The 19,409-nt window shown below is 48.5% G+C and overlaps 2 protein-coding genes across 7 annotated transcripts in view; both read left to right on the forward strand.

The window, feature by feature from the left end:
* The window catches only part of SACK1H (scaffolding CK1 anchoring protein H), a 28,442-nt gene extending 16,835 nt beyond the window's left edge, over positions 1–11,607 (forward strand). The window contains exons 3-6 of one of the 2 annotated variants that reach the window (XM_026721882.2): positions 2,552–2,716; positions 3,624–3,748; positions 4,076–6,726; positions 10,806–11,607. In XM_026721882.2, the coding sequence (XP_026577667.1) occupies positions 2,552–2,716; positions 3,624–3,748; positions 4,076–6,686 (2,901 nt within the window). In that variant the 3' untranslated portion in view covers positions 6,687–6,726; positions 10,806–11,607. Of the gene's footprint in view, positions 1–2,551; positions 2,717–3,623; positions 3,749–4,075 lie in introns of both variants that reach the window. The other variant, XM_087931925.1, reaches the window with a different exon arrangement.
* A 2,021-nt stretch (positions 11,608–13,628) lies between these two features.
* MAPK15 (mitogen-activated protein kinase 15) overlaps positions 13,629–19,409 on the forward strand; it is a 28,277-nt gene continuing 22,496 nt past the window's right edge. The window contains exons 1-6 of one of the 5 annotated variants that reach the window (XM_087931926.1): positions 13,630–13,782; positions 13,871–13,970; positions 14,095–14,124; positions 15,479–15,569; positions 16,228–16,358; positions 19,135–19,298. In XM_087931926.1, coding sequence (XP_087788052.1) covers positions 13,709–13,782; positions 13,871–13,970; positions 14,095–14,124; positions 15,479–15,569; positions 16,228–16,358; positions 19,135–19,298 — 590 coding nt within the window. In that variant the 5' untranslated portion in view covers positions 13,630–13,708. Of the gene's footprint in view, positions 13,783–13,870; positions 13,971–14,094; positions 14,125–15,478; positions 15,570–16,227; positions 16,359–19,134; positions 19,299–19,409 lie in introns of all 5 variants that reach the window. The other 4 variants (XM_087931927.1, XM_087931929.1, XM_087931928.1 and 1 more) reach the window with 4 other exon arrangements.

A 19,409-nucleotide genomic window follows, 5' to 3' on the forward strand; every position in this document is an offset into this window, starting at 1 on the left:
TGTTGTCTCCTGTTTTTGAAGAGCTCTGGAACTGGAAGTGAGCTGCATGCCCACTTCTCAACGCAGGAGTCCAGTAAAGGGGGTTTGTCGTCCCCCCTGCCTCCCCCACAAGCAACTGACACCAAGGTTAAATTTCTCTTTCCACTGGGACTAGATGCCTCTTTCAAAACGGTGTTATTCTGATCACTTTCCAACCCTCTGATGCAAGAACTGTAGGGACTTGGTTGTCCCTCTCGATTGGCGGTGCATAGTTTCCCACTTGAATTTGTGGATGGATCATAGAGTTAGAAGGAGATATTTATCTCATCAGATCCCATCCTGCTCAGTGAAGAAACCTAAAAGGACACCCCGACCCTCATTCCCGCATGAGTTCAGTTTGAAAAGTCTGTGAGGCAGGGCCGTACCACCCACCACCAATAGATTTGTAGTCGAACTGCTCTGCTCTTTAGGGCTGCTTTCCTTACGTTTCCCCGGAATTGTTTCTCTCTGCTCAACTTGGGAAGTTAGGAATCCAGGTTGCCTGCTTCCTCATTCATCTCCAGGCAAGGCTCTGTCTCTGCAAATTTGCAGCTTTGACCATAGAGGAAAACCATAGAATTGTGGGGCTGGAAGGGACCTTGGAGGTCTCCTAATCCTTACCTCCGGCCTAAGGCAAGACTCTTTATAGCATCCCAGACAAATGGTTGTCCAACCATGTTTTGCCACCCTTTCCCCCTGCACCATCTTTGGGGAGTGACCTTTGCCCTAGGGCTCCTGAAGGAGACCGGCCACGCTGCTCTCTGCCTCCCTTACTCTTTCCTGCACTCTCCTGTTTGCAAGATGACACACCGAGCCGCAAACTAGTCCTGCTTGTCTGGTGGGCTGTGCAGAACAGAGCTAAAACCTAGAAAACCGAGGTGAATGAGCTATGATGGAATTGAACTGTGGGAGAATTCAGGGGGTGACCCGGAGGCCATTTTTGCATGAGGCCCCTCTTCATTTTCACTTCTGGGTTTGGACTATGCTCACGCAAGCCTCCTGCACCCCTCCCCATCCAAGGTTAGATTCTTTCTGCCTATCAGATCCGGGTCTTCTTATGATCTCCAGACTCAGAAAGGGGGCTTCTTTTGCAGTTAAGCTGGGGGACCCAGACCCGAGAGCCTGTTCAAAGGGAGGCTGCTCTGCACTGTCTCTGTGGTTGTTCTCCAGCCCGACTCTGGTGGTGGTTTGGCCAATTGGTGGGGACCCCAGAAAATCTCTTTTAAGAAATAAGCGGTTCCCCTCCTGTCCCGTCCCCCCGACATAGACACATCCAGACATGTGTAGTGAGCGTCTTTGGGGGTTTTATTGGCTGTTGCTGACTACATGTAAAATGTAAAAAAGTAAAAATCCAATTCTGAAATCCTCAAATGCAAAACCAAACCATTCAATAATCATTTTGATTTCCTGAGCCCATAACAGCGTCGTCTCATTTAGGCTTCCCTACTTAGAAAGGTATTTTTTAAAATGTCTACAAGATCATTGTGTATCCATTGTATCCGTCCCAATAAATTGACTTGCAATGATTAGCTAGTGCTTCAGAAACATTTTCAGAATAAAAATTAAATGGGTTTATATAGGTAACCATTGACTTACAAGTACAACTGAGCCCAAAATTTCTGTTGCCAGGTGAAACTGTTTTAAAGTGAACCGCTGCAGCGGTTAAGTTGGTCGCTATGCGAGTCTGGCTACCCCCAGGGACTTTGCTGGTGAGAAGGTCACAAAAGAGGATCACGTGACCCCCAGGAGACACTGCAGCCGTCATAAATACGAGTCAGTTGCCAAGGGTCTGGATTTTGATCGTGTGACCGTGATGCTGCTGCTGCAACGGTCGTCGGTGCAAAAAATGATATGAAGTCACTTTTCCCTTGCTGTTGTAACTCCAAACAGCCACTAAACGTAATGTGTTGTAAGTTGAGGACTGCCTGTAATATGATATTATGTATAAAAAACTACCCTTATTTTCCACAGAACACAATGTTTAGAACATTTACAAAACACATATTTACAAAAATGTCCAATTCTTTTGTAAGAGTTGGGCAAAGCTAAAAATGTTTAATTCACATTGCCTCCCTGTGACTTTTGCTAAAGTTTAATGTAACTTCCATACCCAGAATCTGGACCATATACTGGTCTATTGCTCTTGGGTCACTTTCCCCAGGACAGCATTGTCACCGTCCTCTCCAGGAAAGCTGCCGTGCTTGAACATCTTTGCGTAGGGCAGGGTGGCCCAGCCTGCCTCCTCTCTGCACCTCCGAACCCTTCCTGGGGATTCCCTGAAGGCAGAACTGGCCTCCTTGGGTGCTGTGGGTTGACAAGCCAGCCAGTGGAGACTCAGGGTGTCTGGTCTGGGCAAAGGGAGCTCATACTAGTGCAGTATGGCTGCGGCTCTCCTCTTATCAAAAGCGGGCTAGCTTGGACAAGAGCAGTGGAAGCCTGACTGGCTGAGTGTCACACAACGGAAGGCCTAGCCTGGAAACAGGCTGGCCTATCTGTCTGGGGTCGTAATCTGAGCTTTTTTCTACTCCCTCAGGTGGTCGCTATAGTTATGGATATTTTCACCGATGTGGACCTCTTGAGTGAGGTACTGGATGCGGCTGCACGCAGAGTTCCCGTGTATATCCTGCTCGATGAGATGCACGCCCAGCTTTTCCTGGACATGGCTGCCAAATGCAGAGTGAACCTCAACTTTGTGGAAGTGAGCACAGAAGTGGATCCGGAGGGATTTGGAGAGGGCAGGACAGGTGCCAGCTGCGGGAGCTGCCTTCAGTCAGTGGGCTCAAGAGAGGCAGACCTGCAAAGCCAAAGGATGGGCACAAGGGAGCCTCGTTATTTTTTGTCCGAAACGGCGTAGGGTCTCTTGCTTGAGCAAAAGGTTGGACTGGACTGGACTGGACAGAATGTTGGATTTCCGACTCTTCTGTTCTTCTGTCAATCTCTTCCTTTTGCCCAAGGGCTTGCTGCAGTAGTTGGTAAGCACCAACTCCCAATGGCTGGTTTTGTACAACATAGTCCAGCCATAGTCCAGCCAATGAAATGTTATTAATCTAGGACACTGTCAGCACTAACATAGCCCAATCTAATGTTTGGTTCACTATGTTGTGTGAACCCAGAACATTGGATCGAGTAAATCGTGATTTGATAAAAGTGGGAAAGTGTGTTTTGAGAACACAGGGCAACATCTTACCTCATTCCAATGGACATAGTGCACACTGGATATGCCTTTTGTAGTTGGCAGTCTGTGTGCCAGTTTCAGAAATAGTTTCTCATGGGAGGAGAAGTTTACCAAATATAAGGAAGAGTTAAGAACTGTTTCACATTTTTAGTGAAACTGTTTCAGTGAAACAGCATCACAAACTTCTGCTAGCCATTGTTGGTTTCCAGCTGAAAGGTCTGACACGAGAGGCTCTCGGGGGTCGGCAGGAGTCTTTTTCCAGCCGCCAACCCATCGGATCCTGTCCTGGTCGAAGATGAAAGCCACTCGAGCCTCTTGAGCAGGGTGGAAGCTTCAGAATGGATGCTGCCCTTGGAAGCTTGACGTCCAATGGAGTAAGAAGGTCATTGGGCCTCGGCATCCACTGATCAGCCTCTTTCTTCCTTTGCAGTTCCTACGCGTCCGGACAGTTTCTGGCCCCACCTACTATTGCCGCACGGGGATGTCGTTCAAGGGTCACCTGAAGGAGAAATTCTTGCTGGTGGACTGCATGGTGGTGCTGAGTGGCAGCTACAGGTGAGCAGGGAGGGGGCGGGCAGGTGGGTGGAAATCGTGGGCATCCTAGCAAGAATCTAGGGGATAAAACCAATTTCTCAGAGGAGAAATTGCTGATGAAGTAAGTCTTGACCATGGAACTCGGGTCCCACTAAGCCACCAGATTAATAAAGCGGCCTGCTGTCCAGCTGGCAATTGACCCTAGAGGTCCTCATGGCCAATGGAAACCAAGGGATCTGTGCCTGGAGGTGCTCAGGGCGTGGCTAGGGATAAGTGCTGTGGGCTGCAGCTCATGCCAAAGAGTCATTTTTCCTCCTCCTCCTCCTCCTCCTCCTCCTCCCTTTGCAGCTTCATGTGGTCCTTTGAGAAGATCCACCGGAGCATCGCTCATATCTTCCAGGGTGAGCTTGTGGCCAGTTTCGACGAGGAATTCCGCATTCTCTTCGCCCAGTCAGACCCGCTGGTTCCTCCGTCCAACATTTTAGTGAGGGCAGAGGCTCCGGTGGGGCCCTACAGCATGGCCACCCTTGGCAACAACATGCCCTTCTTTCCAAAGAAGCCTCACCTGCTTTTCCCCCGAGAGGACAACCTTTTCTCACCGTTTATGGACCGGATCGACCCAGACAGGTATTTCCTGTCTTCTTTTAGAAGAGACGACATGCTGCGTCACACCTTAGAGGGTTCCACCATGCGAATGTACTCCAAGAAAATGGAGATGGAGAACTGTCAGGCGGACCCTATGCGGGGCTACCTCCGTTCCAAGCAGCTGGAAATGGACTCATTTAAAAGGCACAGCTTCGCTGAAGGCACCTTTGAGAATTTTCAGTCCACAAAACAATTTTCTAAGCAGTTGTACATGAACAATTTGGACGAATTTAAAATTCAGTCCAGTCACTTTCAAAAGGATCAGTTTTATCAATACCAGTTTGAACATCCCCATGGGGCTAACAGGCCCCAGGGGCTTTTTGAAAGAATCCGAGGAGGCAGGCTAGGATTCAATGAACCAGAAGATTATGCAGATGGATTTAGGTGTCCAGAACTGGAATCCAATTTCCCCCAAGAAGGGCATCCACTGCGGCTGGATTATGTGCCTTCCAATTCTTCCAAAGAAGTGCGGCACGGCTCGGATCACCTGAATCCAGGAGGGAACGGTCTCCTCGGTCTCCCGTCCCTAAGAAGGCAAAACATGGGGCAGAAGTTTATGTGCCAGACCTCTCCCACGCAGAAGCAGAGCATGGAGCAGAGGCTTTTTCTGCACGACCAGGGCCAAGATGTGGAGCAAGACAAGAAGGTTCAGGAGAACAGGGCAGGGCTGCGCAACTGGAGAATTTCCTCCTACCTTAGTGGGTATCAGTCCGACCCAGGAGAGGAAGGCCTTCCGATGCCCATGGAGCCGGAGATGCACAACGAGGTCCTTGGTCCCCCAGAACCCCTTCCTAGGTACCCCAGCGACCTCCTCCCCACTTTCAAACCTCCCCTTCCACTTCCCAATGCCAAAGACATTTCTGGAAGTGACAGGTTGCCCGAAGAAGCCTCGGTGGTGAAACAGGATCCCTTCCGAAGCAGGATAAATCCCTTGATCCAGAGGAGTTCGCGGCTTAGATCTTCTCTTATTTTTAGTGCTGCCAAATTAGACCAGCCAAACTCATCCACCGAGAAAGTCCAGATGGTGCAAAAAGAGCAGACCTCCACCGAAACAATCAAGGATGCTGAAACCGTAAAAGCCAGCACTGTCTCTAAAGTGGCCGAGCTGTTGGAAAAGTACAAGTCGGTGGGGAAAGACTCACAAAGCACCACCCTCAGTCACACCAAAGCTATGTCTGCGTTTCTCCAGAAAGAATCCCAGAATGCAGAAAGAAAGTGCACTAAGTCGGTGCAGTACAAGATTCTGGAAAGCCAGGTGCTCGACTCCAAAGACTCCTTCAGCCCTTATAAGCTACACCCAGAGTCGGAGGAACAATTTGCAGGGCCTGCCTCAGCGACCGACTTGCTTAGCCCTATGGTCCACGGGAGCAGTAAAACGGACAAGCTCGCCTCTCGCTTCTACCCAATAGACCAGTCCAGTCTTCCAGAGAAGGAGAGCCTAATGTTTGTGGGAGAAACTCAGAAACTTGCCATAGCGGACAGGAAGGAAAACGTGTCTTTCAAAGGAGGAGATGGATTTGAAACTGAAGAACACAAGCCAGCACAAGCCCCAGTCAGCACCATCTCCTCCAAGAACCAGGGCTCCGACAGCGCTCTCAGTAAGCCCGATGAAGAAAGTTGCAAGCAGGAACAGAGTCCAAGAGAGTTTTTTAGGAAGGGATCTCTCAAGTTAAAACAGTTGTTGAATCCCAAAGCTGAGAAAAAAGCAGACGAAGAAACAGGCCTGGAGAGCTGGAGGCCAGATAAGTTGGGTGCAGGAGCCCTCAAGCGGATGTCCAGGAGCGATTCTCAGGAGATTACAGAAGAGGAGAAATCTCCCAAACCGGCCGCACCGGTGCCTGTCCTCAGGGCGAACCCAGCGCCTCAATCTCGACTGCTGCCCTCCTCCACGGCCAACGTCCTCTACAGCAGCAACCTCCGAGACGACACGAAGGTCATTCTGGAGCAAATTTCGGCCAACAGCCAGAAGAACCGGGCAGAGCTGGCCAGGCAGCTTCCAGCGGCCAGCAATCCTGAGCTGTCCAGGTCTGCCACAAGTTTGGACCGCAAAGGGGATGAGAGGAACACTGGGATCAGCAGATCGGAAAGCTTTGGGAGCCATAAGCGGGGCCTGCAGAGGGAGCCTTCAGAGGACCGGGATTCTCTCCTGAAGAGGATGGAGAGCATGAGGAAGGAGAAGCGAGTCTACAGCCGCTTTGAGGTTTTCTGCAAGAAGGAGGAGCAAGGCGAGGAGGAATGTGAGACAGACGCCAAGGACAAGAAGATGGGGAAGTTCATGCCAAAACTCTTGGGATCCTTCAAAACCAAAAAATGACATTGAGGAGGCTGCTGGGACGGCCCTGCCTGAGACCAAGGTTCGTGGCAGGCCTTCCATTTCCAAGCCCATTCTAGCATCAGGACAGCTGGGCTGAGGCTGGGGGAGAGGGGAAGAGGCGGGGGGGCACCAAGCAGGATTAAATGGCCCTGGGGGGAACTCAAAGGCCAGCATCCCACTAGACTTTCTTTGGAAGGGCTGGAGATTAGTCCCACACCTAGGAATTCCCTCCAGGCAGGGGAGAAAAACACACCAATATGAACAAAGAGGGGACAGTTGGCAACAGAGCTGCTTTATGTGCGTGTTCCATTTAAGACTCCCATTCTTAGGCACCCAGCTCAGGGCAACCATCCCGGACCACTGCCTCGGATCTTTTGTCCCTGTAGCAGCCTTTCCTTCGGGGCCCACCATTTCACTGGACATTTTCTTTGCGGGGACAGTCCATTTGGGGGTGGGGGAGAGGCTGGTCTAAGGAATCCACAAGGGAAGGTGCAGTCAACACAGAAAAACATAGAGGTCATCTGGTCCAACTCATTAGAACAGTGCTTCCCAAACCTGGGTAAATTATCCCAAATTGGGTAAAAGTGGGGTTTTGGGGGGGTAACGACACCTGACCCCATTACCCGATCACAACAGTCTTTTAAATGGACTTAAAGTGATTTTTCCTACATTGGGTAAAAAGGACTTTCTGATAGGTGGTTTTGGGTAATGAAGGAAAAGGTTTGGGAAGCATATCCAGCTCTCCCCCATCCCTCTTAGAGCTCTGGCAGCCTTTTGAATGATGCAGGCCAGGGTGGGATACAGGCCTCCAAGTGCGGAGGGTGCAGTGGGAGGTTTACTTCTTGGGATTTGGACTTCTGTGTTGCTGTAAAGGCGCCCAACGTAGCATTTGTCTGTTTAGCAGCTGCTCTTGTGTGGTTAATGAGAACACCCAGATCCCCTTCACATGTACTACTATCAAGTCATGCTTACCCCATCCTAGAGTAGTGCCTTACATGTTTCCCACTGAGATACAGAACTTAACTATTCTCCCATTCTAAATTCTTCGTTTCAGCTCAGTATTCAAGCTGCTCTAGACCTTTTCAAATCTTCTCTCTTGTCAGGTACTCTCAAGTTTTCTACCCACACAATTCCCTCCTCCAAGCCCTGTGCCTCGACACCACCACCCCACTGGGGTGTTAGGGCTGAATGAAACAACTGTAAGGTGCATTCACCATTGGCTGAGTAATTGTGCCCAAAAAGTGCTTTCTAATGGCTGCTCTTCAGTTTGGAAGGAGGTCTTGAGTGAAGAGTGTCTAGAAACACTCTTAAGAATTTGTTGAGATATTAATTCATGATGTCTGTAAGATTCCCCTTGTCTACTAAGCTAGTAAGTCTATCCAGGGTAATAGTCTGGGATAATTTCTTTGTGACACCCTCCTGCTGGCTCTTTCTTAACTGTTGTATTTCTTTCTCAAATGCTCACAAATAATCTGTTAGAAGACAATGCCCAGAAGAGGTCAAATGGACAGGCCAGTAGTTCCTCAGGTCCTTCTCCTTCCCCTTTTGAAGGTGGGATTTAATAATAGAATAACAGAGTTGGAAGAGACTTTGAGAGTCCAACCCCCTTCTCAAACAGGAGAACCTATACCATTCTAGACAAATGGTTATCCAATCTCTTTTTAAAAACCTCCAGTGATGGAGCACGCATAACTTCCAGAGACAATCTGTTCCACTGAGTAACTGCTATCACTGACAGAACATTTCTCCTTAATATTTGATCTTCTCCAGTCCTCTGCAACCTCATCGGTCCTCCAAGTCTTCTGCACTTATCCTTACACCCAAGAATGTAATCCATGTGGCTCTGGAGCATTCAAAATAACCTAATTTCTCTCTTGTCCTCATCTGTTGGGGTTAGGGTTAGGTAACCAAAACCACTTGTGGGTAAGCCCAAGTGGATATTGTTGATTACCTATTATTACAAGAATCCTGCCAGACTGTCTTCACTTGGGAAATCAATTTCCCAAACTGATTCTACACTGGATTGTCTCTCTATTCCCTGAGAAAGAGGGCTGAGTGGTCGGTCCCCTTTTGAACTTCCCCAGATGAAGTTTCCTCAGAGCCACAGCACCATTTCTATCCTGGGGGAAGATGCAAAGTAAGGCTTTGCACCGTCAGTTTCTCTTACAAGGGGCCTACAATCTGCTTTATTTTTTTAATACATTTATTGTCCCTCTTTCCATGTTCTGTATGTGTCTCTTTTTCTCTTTGGCATTTGAAAGAACTCCTGCATCCTTGCTGGCCTCTTCAGATTTTTCCACATTTTTCTTTGGTTGGGTTAATTCTGACAGTCTGTTACAGAGCCCCATTTCTTAGAATTCTTCTCATCTTTCTTGGACCATTTGCTCCTTTAGGATTTCAAGTGATTGGATATCACCTATTTTCCCTTGGAATTTAGATAATTCATTCCAACATTTCTCTTTTCAGTTCCCCTTCCAGATATTACAAACTCAGATAACATGTAACTTTGCCTACAGTTTCAGTTACTTTGCTGTGGATGAGGATTGGGCCTGGGACAGGAGGCCTCCTTGTTTGTTCATTCTGATGAATGAAGCTCTCGGCAAAACAGGGCAAAAGTTTATTTGGGATTTGATTTGCCAAATTCCCCACTTTATCTGGGTAACTGAGACCTCCCACTATTACTGACAGTCATAGAATCAGGGGCTGGAAGGGACACCCCACCTTTCCAGTCACCTTCCCTATGGTACCCTTTTGGGAATCTGAATCCTGATAACCTGGTTTTCCCCCACTCCTCCTCCTCTACTCCATCATCTCCTCCTCCTCCTTCCTGTGTTTTGTCACTCACCTCTGAATGTCTTCTAACCTTCTAAGACAGGGGTGTCAAACTTGATTTCATTGAAGGCCGCATCAGGATTGTATTTTACCTCGGAGGGCCAGAGTGGGCGTGGCCAGAGTGGGTGTGGTCAGCTCGACATCACTCATGTCAGGGGTGCCTGTGGTGGCCCGAGCCCTCTGCCAGAGAAAACAGGCTCCTGAGCTCCGTTTTCGGCTGCATCGGCCTCCTGTAAGTAACCTTCTGCCAATGAAAACAGAGCTCAAGAGGGCTGTAGGCAGCCCAGCCAAGTTCTGTTTTGGCTGGCAGAGGCACCGCAGTCCAGTCTTTCACCGTTTCCAGGGTGGCCCTACGGGCCAGATCTAATCACCCCGCGGGCCGGATCTGGCCCCCGGGCCTTGAGTTTGGCACCCCTGTTCTAAGAGGACATTTATATGGCTGGCTCTTGATTTTCACAATCCTGCAGTTTCTTCTTGCACCCCTTGAGAATCACCAAGGGATGAAGGGGGGGAAGGAAACAAGACCACCTACCTGCCTGCGTTCCAAGCTTTTTCCCTCTTTGCTCCCAGAAGCTCATCCTCTCAGCGAGAACTAGCCTAGACCGAGCCACCATCCACCATCCGAAGGGCTCCAACTTAGGTGGCGCTTCTCAGGGGAGATGAAAGGGCTGCCGCCCTGATTCAAGAAAGGCGGCTTTGCAGATAGAAGGTGATAGACCAATTGCTGCCCATCTCAGTACAACCGGAGTTGTACTGAAGAGGATGGAGGAAGGATGTCCCCTAGGACAGAGAAGGCACCTTGAAGCTTCTGCAGAATGGGAAGCACCACTGAGGTCCAAAGAAAGAATTGCAGTGCACTGCGAGACAGGATGGGAGGGCCTCCTCACACCCCTCTGCACCCTCCTAGGTGGGGCGTGAGAAGCTGGTTCCCAGGCTTCCTTCCTGGGGGTGGGGAGCTGCTCCTTCCCAGTGAGCTCTGGTCCTCTGGTACGGCGTGCTTTCTCCTCAGCTTAAGGGCTAGGTGGAAATGAACAGAACCCTGTAAAGAAATGTTAAAGGACCTTTAATCAGGTTGCCTTGCTTGCCTTTGCTAGGCTTGAAGGAACGTCAGGTATGGCTGCCACTTGCAATTCATGGGCTTGCTGGCTGTGGCAGAAACACTAAATTGGCCAGAATTGGGCCTCGTGTGCCTGTCGGTTGTTTCTTCCCCTCTCCCTCCCTCCCTCTCTTCTCCCAACTGGTCTGGTAAATGGCATACTAACCTTTGTTGCTCCACTTCAATACTAGGTCAAAGAAGGGCATTGAGGATCTTATCCCACTGAGAACTTCAACCCATCCAGATGCTGTATTACCTCTAGGAGCAAAACCACTTGCCCCCCAGAGCCAGCCGTTGAAGGCCAAGCTCTAGATCTTCCTGGAAAAGCTGTTCAGCTGTGGAATCACTTGCCTAGATCTCCCCCTTCCTGGAGGCTTCCAAATGGGGCTGGTTGGCCATCTCTCCAGAATGATTTGGAGGGCTTCCTAAGGTCTCTCCCAATGCATGCATTCTGTGACCCTGTCTTTTGTTAGACTTTCCAAAAACATCAGTTGACTTTCACGGACAGGATGCCGGACCTTCGGTGCAACCTATTTCGGGGCTCCCTGGGTAGTCTCAGCAGTCTAGTGTTGATTATTAATTGGGATTCTTCAGGTAACTTAGGCTAAATTACCACTTTATAAGTACTTTATAAGTACTGAGAGAAAGTGAGGGGTATTGGCCAAGGGGCCGAGACCCTGAAGCAAGCTACCTGAAGACTCCTTGCTCAGGCCATCATTGCAAGTGCCAGTCTTCTTCCTCCAGATTATGTATCACCCTGATAAAACATGTCCATTACTTTGAAATCTGCTTTCAATTGGGCAGTTCTTGAATCTTTGAAAAAGGGGCGACAGAATTGTTTCTAAGAGTATTTGGGAAGAAAGATAGCTCATTGGGCTTGAAGCAATTGGGAGGGGGGGACAAACGGGTTTATCAGTTTATCTAGAGGGCTGGTAATTCTGATTAAAGCAGTTATAAATTCTGTGACTGGAATAAACTATGCAAATGTACATATATTTCTGGTAATTGCTTCTTATCAAGTATGTGAAGGTTGGTTTTTTTTTTTTTTTTGTATGGGTAGGGTTTCAAGTTTTAAGTTTGAGGAAAACAAAGGATGAAGTGGGTGGAGCCAGATAACAGCAAAGCAGTGGTGAAATGCTGGATTTTTGGACTATGAGATCCATAAAGTCCATTACGTTTATTTAAACTTAATATCACAGTTGCTGTTTCCTACCTCAAAATGCTAAACAAAAAGCCATCACTGCATTTGGATGAGACTCAAGTTGGTACGATTTTGTTCCCTGGTTTGTATGGTTCACGTATGAAGGTGATGCTGCTTCATCAGCACCAGCCAGGGATGGTTGTGCACGCCGAGCAAGCTTCAACCTCAGTTAACTTACATATATTTCTGGTCAGCTAAGAAAAGTCTGTGAGTGTCCCTACACAGAGCACAGCAACTTTGTGGCTAATGGCTAGCAGAACCACAGGACTGGAAGCAGGCTTGGGGTTCCATGACAGAAGCACCCCCTGCTCCACTTCCCAAGCTAGCCATGGTAAACTACTTCGGTTTGTTAACAGGTGTTGGGTGGGCTAACTTCAAGCCAGTTTAGTATATGTGCCCCCAATGAACATATTCTCACATTACTGATTCCACATTTCAGCACAATATCTCTTTAACCCAACTCTCGATTCCAGCACAAAGTACCCAGAGATACCCTCGACCATAATGTTTTCTTTGTGGGGCAGACCAGGAGGCATCTCCAACCTGGAGCAAGTAGAAACGTGTCTTACTGTCTTTCCCTTCTAGGAAGGGTCAGCGTACAGTAGGTTAGTTTTGGAGAACGTGAGCATGGGAAGTCATTTACTTAACTTCCCCAGAATGCATCCATTCACACACACGCAGCCTCTCCATCTGGGTGCTTGGGGAAATCTAATTTGCCTCTGGAAGAATGGGCCACAAAATCAGCCACCTTGGAGCAGAACTGCATTTGAGCCTCTGGCACAAAAGAATGAGCTGCGGGTTGGGGAAGCGACCTCTAAGAACTGTGGTTCCCACCCTTTTCTCTGATCCCCACTCATGCATCATGCCAGCAAGACACAGCTTGTCATTCTTCTCTCCTTAGCATTAGTCACACTCCTTAGCTAGCAAGAATCAGGCTTTTTCCTCTGGATTTCCTTCCTGACTCTTCCTAGTCAAGAAGACAGTCTCCTTGGTGGAGGGTCTTTTTGTTCCTTTTTGGATGGGGTGATGGTCTCTTTTGCATATCTACATATGTTGTTAATGTTTATGTGTCTATTGATGGCTGATTTGCCAGAGTGCCAGCTTCTAGAAATTTCCTGGCAATTTTGGACTGGGCCTGGTCTAGGATGGTCACATTTTCCCAATTGAAATTATGGTTAAATCTGTCTATATGTTCTGAAATTAAAGAATTTTCGTTGAATTCCACTTTTTTTTTTTGGGGGGCTCTGTGTGAATCGTTGGCTCATTGCACCAGGTGAATGAACCTAAAAGGCGGTTCGTGGCCATCAGAACCAGAAAACATTTTATTAAAGGAGGGGGGGGGGTCTACACAGGAGGGAAAAAGAAACGTGCATTTGGTACACGAGAGGCGTCGGAATGCCACAGATGAAACGGGAGAAAACGCCGATTAGACGCCAGAAAAGGCCGCCGAAGGTCTCCACCACGACTCGACCATTAATTCAACCCGAGGGCTTATTTTCTTGCTGCCCATCAGGCACCGAGGCACACGCATGGGCGGAAGGCACCGATCCGTTGCCTCGCTTGAAAAAGCTGATCCGACCGCCGGAGGGGCTCCCGCCGAGCGACCTTCAGCTCCTCCCAGGCACCGCGAGGCTGGCGGGAGAGCCCAAGGGACGCCCGCGCGGCGGCTAGGGCAGCCGGGAAGAGCGATATGGGGGCAGGTTCGGGCGAGCGGGGGCGGATCCCAGGGGCACCGCCGGCGGGACAGAAGAGGCACGCGACGGGGCGTCGGAAGGGGAGGGGCCTCGGGGAGGCCGGAGGGCGGGCGCTTCCGCTAGCGGGCCAGGCGCGCGTGTGAAGGCCTCACGTTGCCAGGGCAACCGCATCTAGCTGCGGCAGCAGCCGGGCCGGAGGATGAGCGGGGCGGCGGCCGAGGTGGAGGAGCCGGTGGCGCGGCGCTACGAGATCAAGAGGCGGCTGGGCAAGGGGTGCGCGCGCGGGGAGGGGAGGGGCTTCCCTCGGCTCCCCCCACCCGCCTCCGACCCTCGCTGACCCCCGGCCGGCCCCTCCCCCATAGGCCTACGGGATCGTGTGGAAGGCGACGGAGCGCCGGACGGGCGCCAGCGTGGCTGTCAAGAAGATCTTCGACGCCTTCCGCAACCGGACCGACGCCCAGGTGAAGCCCGCGGGCGGGGGGAGGCAGATTCTCGGGCGGGGGAGAGGCTGCGGAGGGGCTCGGCGGGCGCCCGGTGGCTCCTCCTCCCGCCCGTGCAAGCGTTGCTGCCGCTCTTTCCTTGCAGAGGACCTTCCGGGAGATCCTGTTCCTCCAGGTGAGCCTCCGCGCTGGGCCCCTCTCGCCTCGCCCCACGGAGACGGCTGCTGAAGGGAGCGCGGGGCTCCGCGGAGCCGCGCGAGCTCCGCCCTGAAAGGCGTCCGGGGCTTCGGAGCCGAGCCCGCCCGGCACCCTCGGGGGTGGGCGTGGGAAGGCGCCTCCGCGAAGGAAGCAGCACAGCGGGCAGAGGCCTCCCCCCGCCGCCCGCCTCGGCCCTAGTTCAGGGCTGGCCTTGCTTGGTCAGGCAGGGGCCCCGGGCGACCCCCCCCCTCCTTTCCCCCTCAGCTCTCGTCCCTTGTCTTGGGAAGCTGTTTTTTTCCTGAAAGGTTTGAAACAATCCTTCTAAAATACTTGAAGACACCTGAGAGTAAGTCCTGTAAGTTCCTGGGCAATCTTTTGAAATAGATGTTTTGGACAGTTCTTTATACCAGTATTTTTGGGTTTGTGTATGGGTTTCAATAGTTTTTCAAGAAATAATAGATTTTATATAAAGAATTAACTCTTAGACCACAGTGTATATAAAAAAGACTTTGCAACCTGCAAGTTTTTCTTAGAAGGGCTTGCTTGGTTGGTAACTATTGAGGTGGCCAACTGTTTACTTGTATTCTGCAAAAGCGACAGACTTCCTATTTGCCCCAGCTTACAGTAATGACAATAATTAATTAAACTTGTATGTTACCTGACTCTCAATGAAATTGGGCAGCGCACAACAATCAAAAGTACAATAAAATCAATAAAAAATAAAGACAGTAAAGGGAGATCACAGTGAAGTTGCCGAAGGCCTGGGAGAAGAGTGTATCTGGCAAAACAGAAGTGTTCCATGGGCATATTGAGGCATTAATATTTATGCCACCACATTCTGGACCATTGAGGTTTCTGGCTGATCTTCAAAGGCAGCCCATGTAAAGTGTGCTGCAGTATTCAAGGTGCAAGGTGACTAGGGCATGAGTGATTCTCTGAATGACACCCCCCCTCCCCCATCTAAAGTTCAACTGGTGCATGAAATGAGTTGTATGAAGGCCTTCCCGGTCACAATTGATACCTGCTCTTCAAGCAGGAGTTGTGAAACCAGGAAGTGTGAAATACTCATACATCTGGATTGTACACCAACTTGGCCAGCCTGAAGTCAAAAGATGAACTGAAAAGTATAGCTCTAAATCAACTGGTGATCCAACTCAGTTTCAGATAGATATTGAAAAGGAGGAGAGTAGAATCCTATAGTGCCCTACACACTCCAACCAACTGGAGCCTGCCCTAGAAAAAGATGAAACCCAGTGTAATTGTGGGCCCTGATCTCCAGCTCGGAAGGATGGAAGCATAGGCCAGGGCTGTGTTGGTCTTATGTCTTGCAGGAATTTGGAGGGCATCCGAACATCATTCAGCTCCTGAACGTCATCCGGGCTCAGAATGACAAGGACATTTATCTGGTTTTCGAATCCATGGGTGAGCTCTTCCCAGCTTCCCATGAGAGAGGGAGGAAGGCAGGCAGCCAGCACCAGAGAAGTCTATCCAGCTGGATTCAAATCCTAGAAGTTTGCTTGTTTTTAACTATTTATTGCATTTTCACTTACAGTTATTTATATTGTTGTAAACACTTAGGGAGGCTTGTTTCTTGAAAGAGGGATATAAAATAATTGTAATAAATGAGTAATAAATTCTAGGAACTAGTCAGTTGCCAGGAATTAACACTGCTTCAAAGGCAGCAAATAAATAAATAAATGCAAATTTGTAAATGCCATTTCAAACTAAATCTTGAATGGAAGATAAACTTGTGGAGATGATTTGCAAGACAAGGGTCTTAGGGTGGCTTGAATTGTTCAGCAATTTGCAGAGTTATTTCAGGGTAATAAAAATGTGTTAATAATGGAAGTATATAGAGGAATCCTTTAGTGGGTTAGGGTTTATAATGGGACGCTGTGCTCTGCCAATAGGGAACCCTAAAATTAAAGCCAAATATCTCATTCCACAATGTTTGTGATGATTCTGCTCAAACAATGCTAGTGATGTGTTTTGGCCTGCAGCCACCCTTGGAACAACAGCTAGGTATCGCGAGCATGATGGAACGCATTCAATATTGCTGCTTTTATGTCCCCTGTTTCAGAGACAGACTTGCATGCAGTGATCAAGAAGGGAAATTTACTGAAAGACATTCATAAGTGCTACATCCTGTACCAGCTTTTGAAAGCCACCAAATTTATCCACTCAGGAAATGTTATTCACAGGGACCAGAAGGTATTTATTTTATTTATTTATCAAAATTTAAGCCTGCCCTCCGATTCCTCTAGGCACTTACAAATAAAAAGACAAAGGACTTAAAAAAAAAAGATACAGGTGACCAGAAAAACAGAATTTCAGCCACAAACAACTACAGCTAAAGGAGCTCCACAACCACACTCTCCCTAGTTGGAGAACAACTAGGTGTTTCATAATCTCTTAAAAGCCATAATGTGGAGGTTGTGAGAATCTCTGAGAGATATGATTCCAAAAGCAAGTAGTGTAAGAGCAGGTGCGTTTCCTGGATACCTCAAGGTGACTCTGTTTAATCAGTGGGACACAGAATTTATCTGCCCTGCTTGCTTGCTTGCTTGTGCTGACAGACAGAGAGTCAGAGGCCAGTGGAGATAAACAGTCCTGCAGGCAGCCAGGCATTCTGGCAGGAAGGGTCTTATGCATGAGGAACAAAAAATGGAATTCTATTGGAAACCATCTGGTATCCAGTACAACTTGCAGAATAACGCAGTTATATACACATAAAGCAGTCATCCCGTCACCGCCTGCCTTTCTGTGCTCTGGATCACCAATAGGCTGAGGCTTTCAGATGAGCAGCCCCATTTAATTGTGAGGTGACTAGTGCAAGAGTGGCTGCCTAAAGTCTACTTGGGCCAGAAAAGGCCACAATTGATGGCACAGATGTGCTTGTGTCAAGGTCACGTTAGGCAGAACTTCTACCTATTGTTTGAGCAACAGCTGAGAGTGCTTAAATTTAATATAAATCTTGAATGGAGAAATGCAGCCCCCATTGGGAGTTAACAGTGAAATATCTCCAGATCCTGATGGTCCTAGCAGATTCAGTGATTTGGACTTGGCAGGTTGAACCCTGAGCCTGTTCCTCTCCATCCAGCCCTACATAGTTTCCAGGCACTTGGCTAGGGTTTGGCCACATCCCTTGGCCAGCCATACACAACTGCATATCATCTCCATAGTTTCACTTATCTTCCAAGCCTTTCCAAAGACTTCATCCAAAGGCTTCATGTGTACATTAAGGAGGCAGCATCAAAGCCTGAGCAAAGGACCAAGGGCGTGATTGCTCCACATCTGTCAACACCAACTGAAGGTAGCCAGGGAGAAATGAGGAGAAATGCCATAAAGCAGTGCCTCCTAGCCTCAACCCACCCATCCACCCACCCAAAAAAAAAAAGCTGATTCAAAAGGATACTGGGGTCATCGGAATCTGTGGCCCTGAGAGATCAAGGAGCATCAAGAGGGATATCAAATCATGAACTAACATAACTAGCATTTTTATACTGAATCCTGGCTTGAAACCTGATTGATCTGAGTCTAGACAATCTGTTTCCTCCAGAGTCTTCTGAAGCTGAAGCCCAGGCACCCTCTCTCTATCACATTCCCTGAAATGGGAGTTTTGAGGGTGAGAAGGTGTCACAGCCTCCTTTAATTTATTCCTATTTATGTAGAAAAGACTTACATTAATGAAAATAAGTGAGAACAAAGTGGGGACTGGATCATCTTAACCATGCCCAAACTTCTTCGAGGCACTTCATTTACCTATTACATTTTTATACTTCCTCCCCTGGGTTGTATAGTTTATTGTTTAATTATGAGGTCAGTTAAATTGAGAGAAAGTAATTAGCCAGTTTGTGTCATGGTGAAGGCATCAGGCTAGAAACTGGGGGCCTGAGAGTTCTAGTCCTGCCTTTGGCATGAAAACCACCTGAGTGACCTTGGGCTGGCCATCACCTCTCATCCCTAGGAAGGAGGCAATGGCAAACAACTTGTCCAGGTGGTCTCAAGCATCAGGTACAATGGAATGGAATTGGGGGGAATCAGGCCTAGGTTTGGGGGTGAGTTTCATGGCCCATTTCTTGGCTAAATCCTAGCCAAATACCAGGGTCGTCTTAACAGCTTTATGGGCCCTGGGCAAAGCAGTGTACTAGAGTCCCTATGACTACTCACAGGAATAAAAATGGTAGATAGAATTAAATATATATTAATTTTATTGGCATTTCCAACAAAATAGATGTTGAAACATTAAAAGCATGCTGTACAGCAATGACTAATCAACATGATAAAAGATTTGAACAATACACGAGGCTTGAAAAACAAAATAATACCCAGTAAGCCTTACAGTTGCTGTATTTATTAGGATGCAAGGTTCATTGAAGGGTTAACATGTTGTTAACCCAGATTAGTAGGGCCCACGGGCAAGTACCCATCGTGTGTTGAGACAGCTGTGCTTGATACAAGAAAGGCAACGAAACCTTTGGCTGCTGGGTAATGGGGGGGGGATGCACCCCAGCAATGGAGAAGAGCAACCTTGTGCTAGGTGAGGTTGTCTATTACAGACATGCTCCCCTCTAACCTAAGCACCATTATCTTGCATGCACAGTCTCCAGAAAATCCACATCACTTGTCAGTTCAGGTTTAAAGCAGGCTTTATAAAAGAAGATTTTAAAACATTATACTGGACAATGAATTATTATTTTAAGGGAAAGGAGCCAGGCTTTCCCTCCCCTCCGAGGTGCCATCCTCCCCTCAAAAAACATGTTCTCCATCCTATTGCGGTCCTTAAATGCATTTCTTTGATTAACTGGAAAGTGTTTTGGAGGAGAAGCTCTTCTGTTTTATCGCTGCTATTCCAAAATAGGGCACTTCCTTTTTTTACCTCCTGTTCGTTGAATTGGGCATAGCAGGATGCCAGTGGGTCGAGTGATTTGATGGTTGTATGAGTCCCTCCCCCACCGTTCCTCTTTTCATCACCCTTCACTTCCAGCCTTCCAACATCTTGCTGGACAGGGACTGCTTTGTGAAGTTGTGTGATTTTGGACTGGCTCGTTCCCTGGGCCAAATTGAAAAAGATGAAGGCAACCCTGCACTTACTGAGTATGTTGCTACTCGCTGGTACCGAGCCCCTGAGATCCTGCTTGCATCAAAATGGTAAGGAATTGAATCCGTGGGAATTGTAGAAGGAGGGAGAGTGGTTTTCTCCTGCTTTACTTTTCCTTCCTAAGGATATAACAGCAACGCCCGAAGTCCCAAGCCCTTTTG

This window comes from Pseudonaja textilis, chromosome 3 (assembly GCF_049901715.1).
Source record: "Pseudonaja textilis isolate UNSWEBS1 chromosome 3, rPseTex1.2, whole genome shotgun sequence".
Lineage (NCBI taxonomy): Eukaryota > Metazoa > Chordata > Lepidosauria > Squamata > Elapidae > Pseudonaja > Pseudonaja textilis.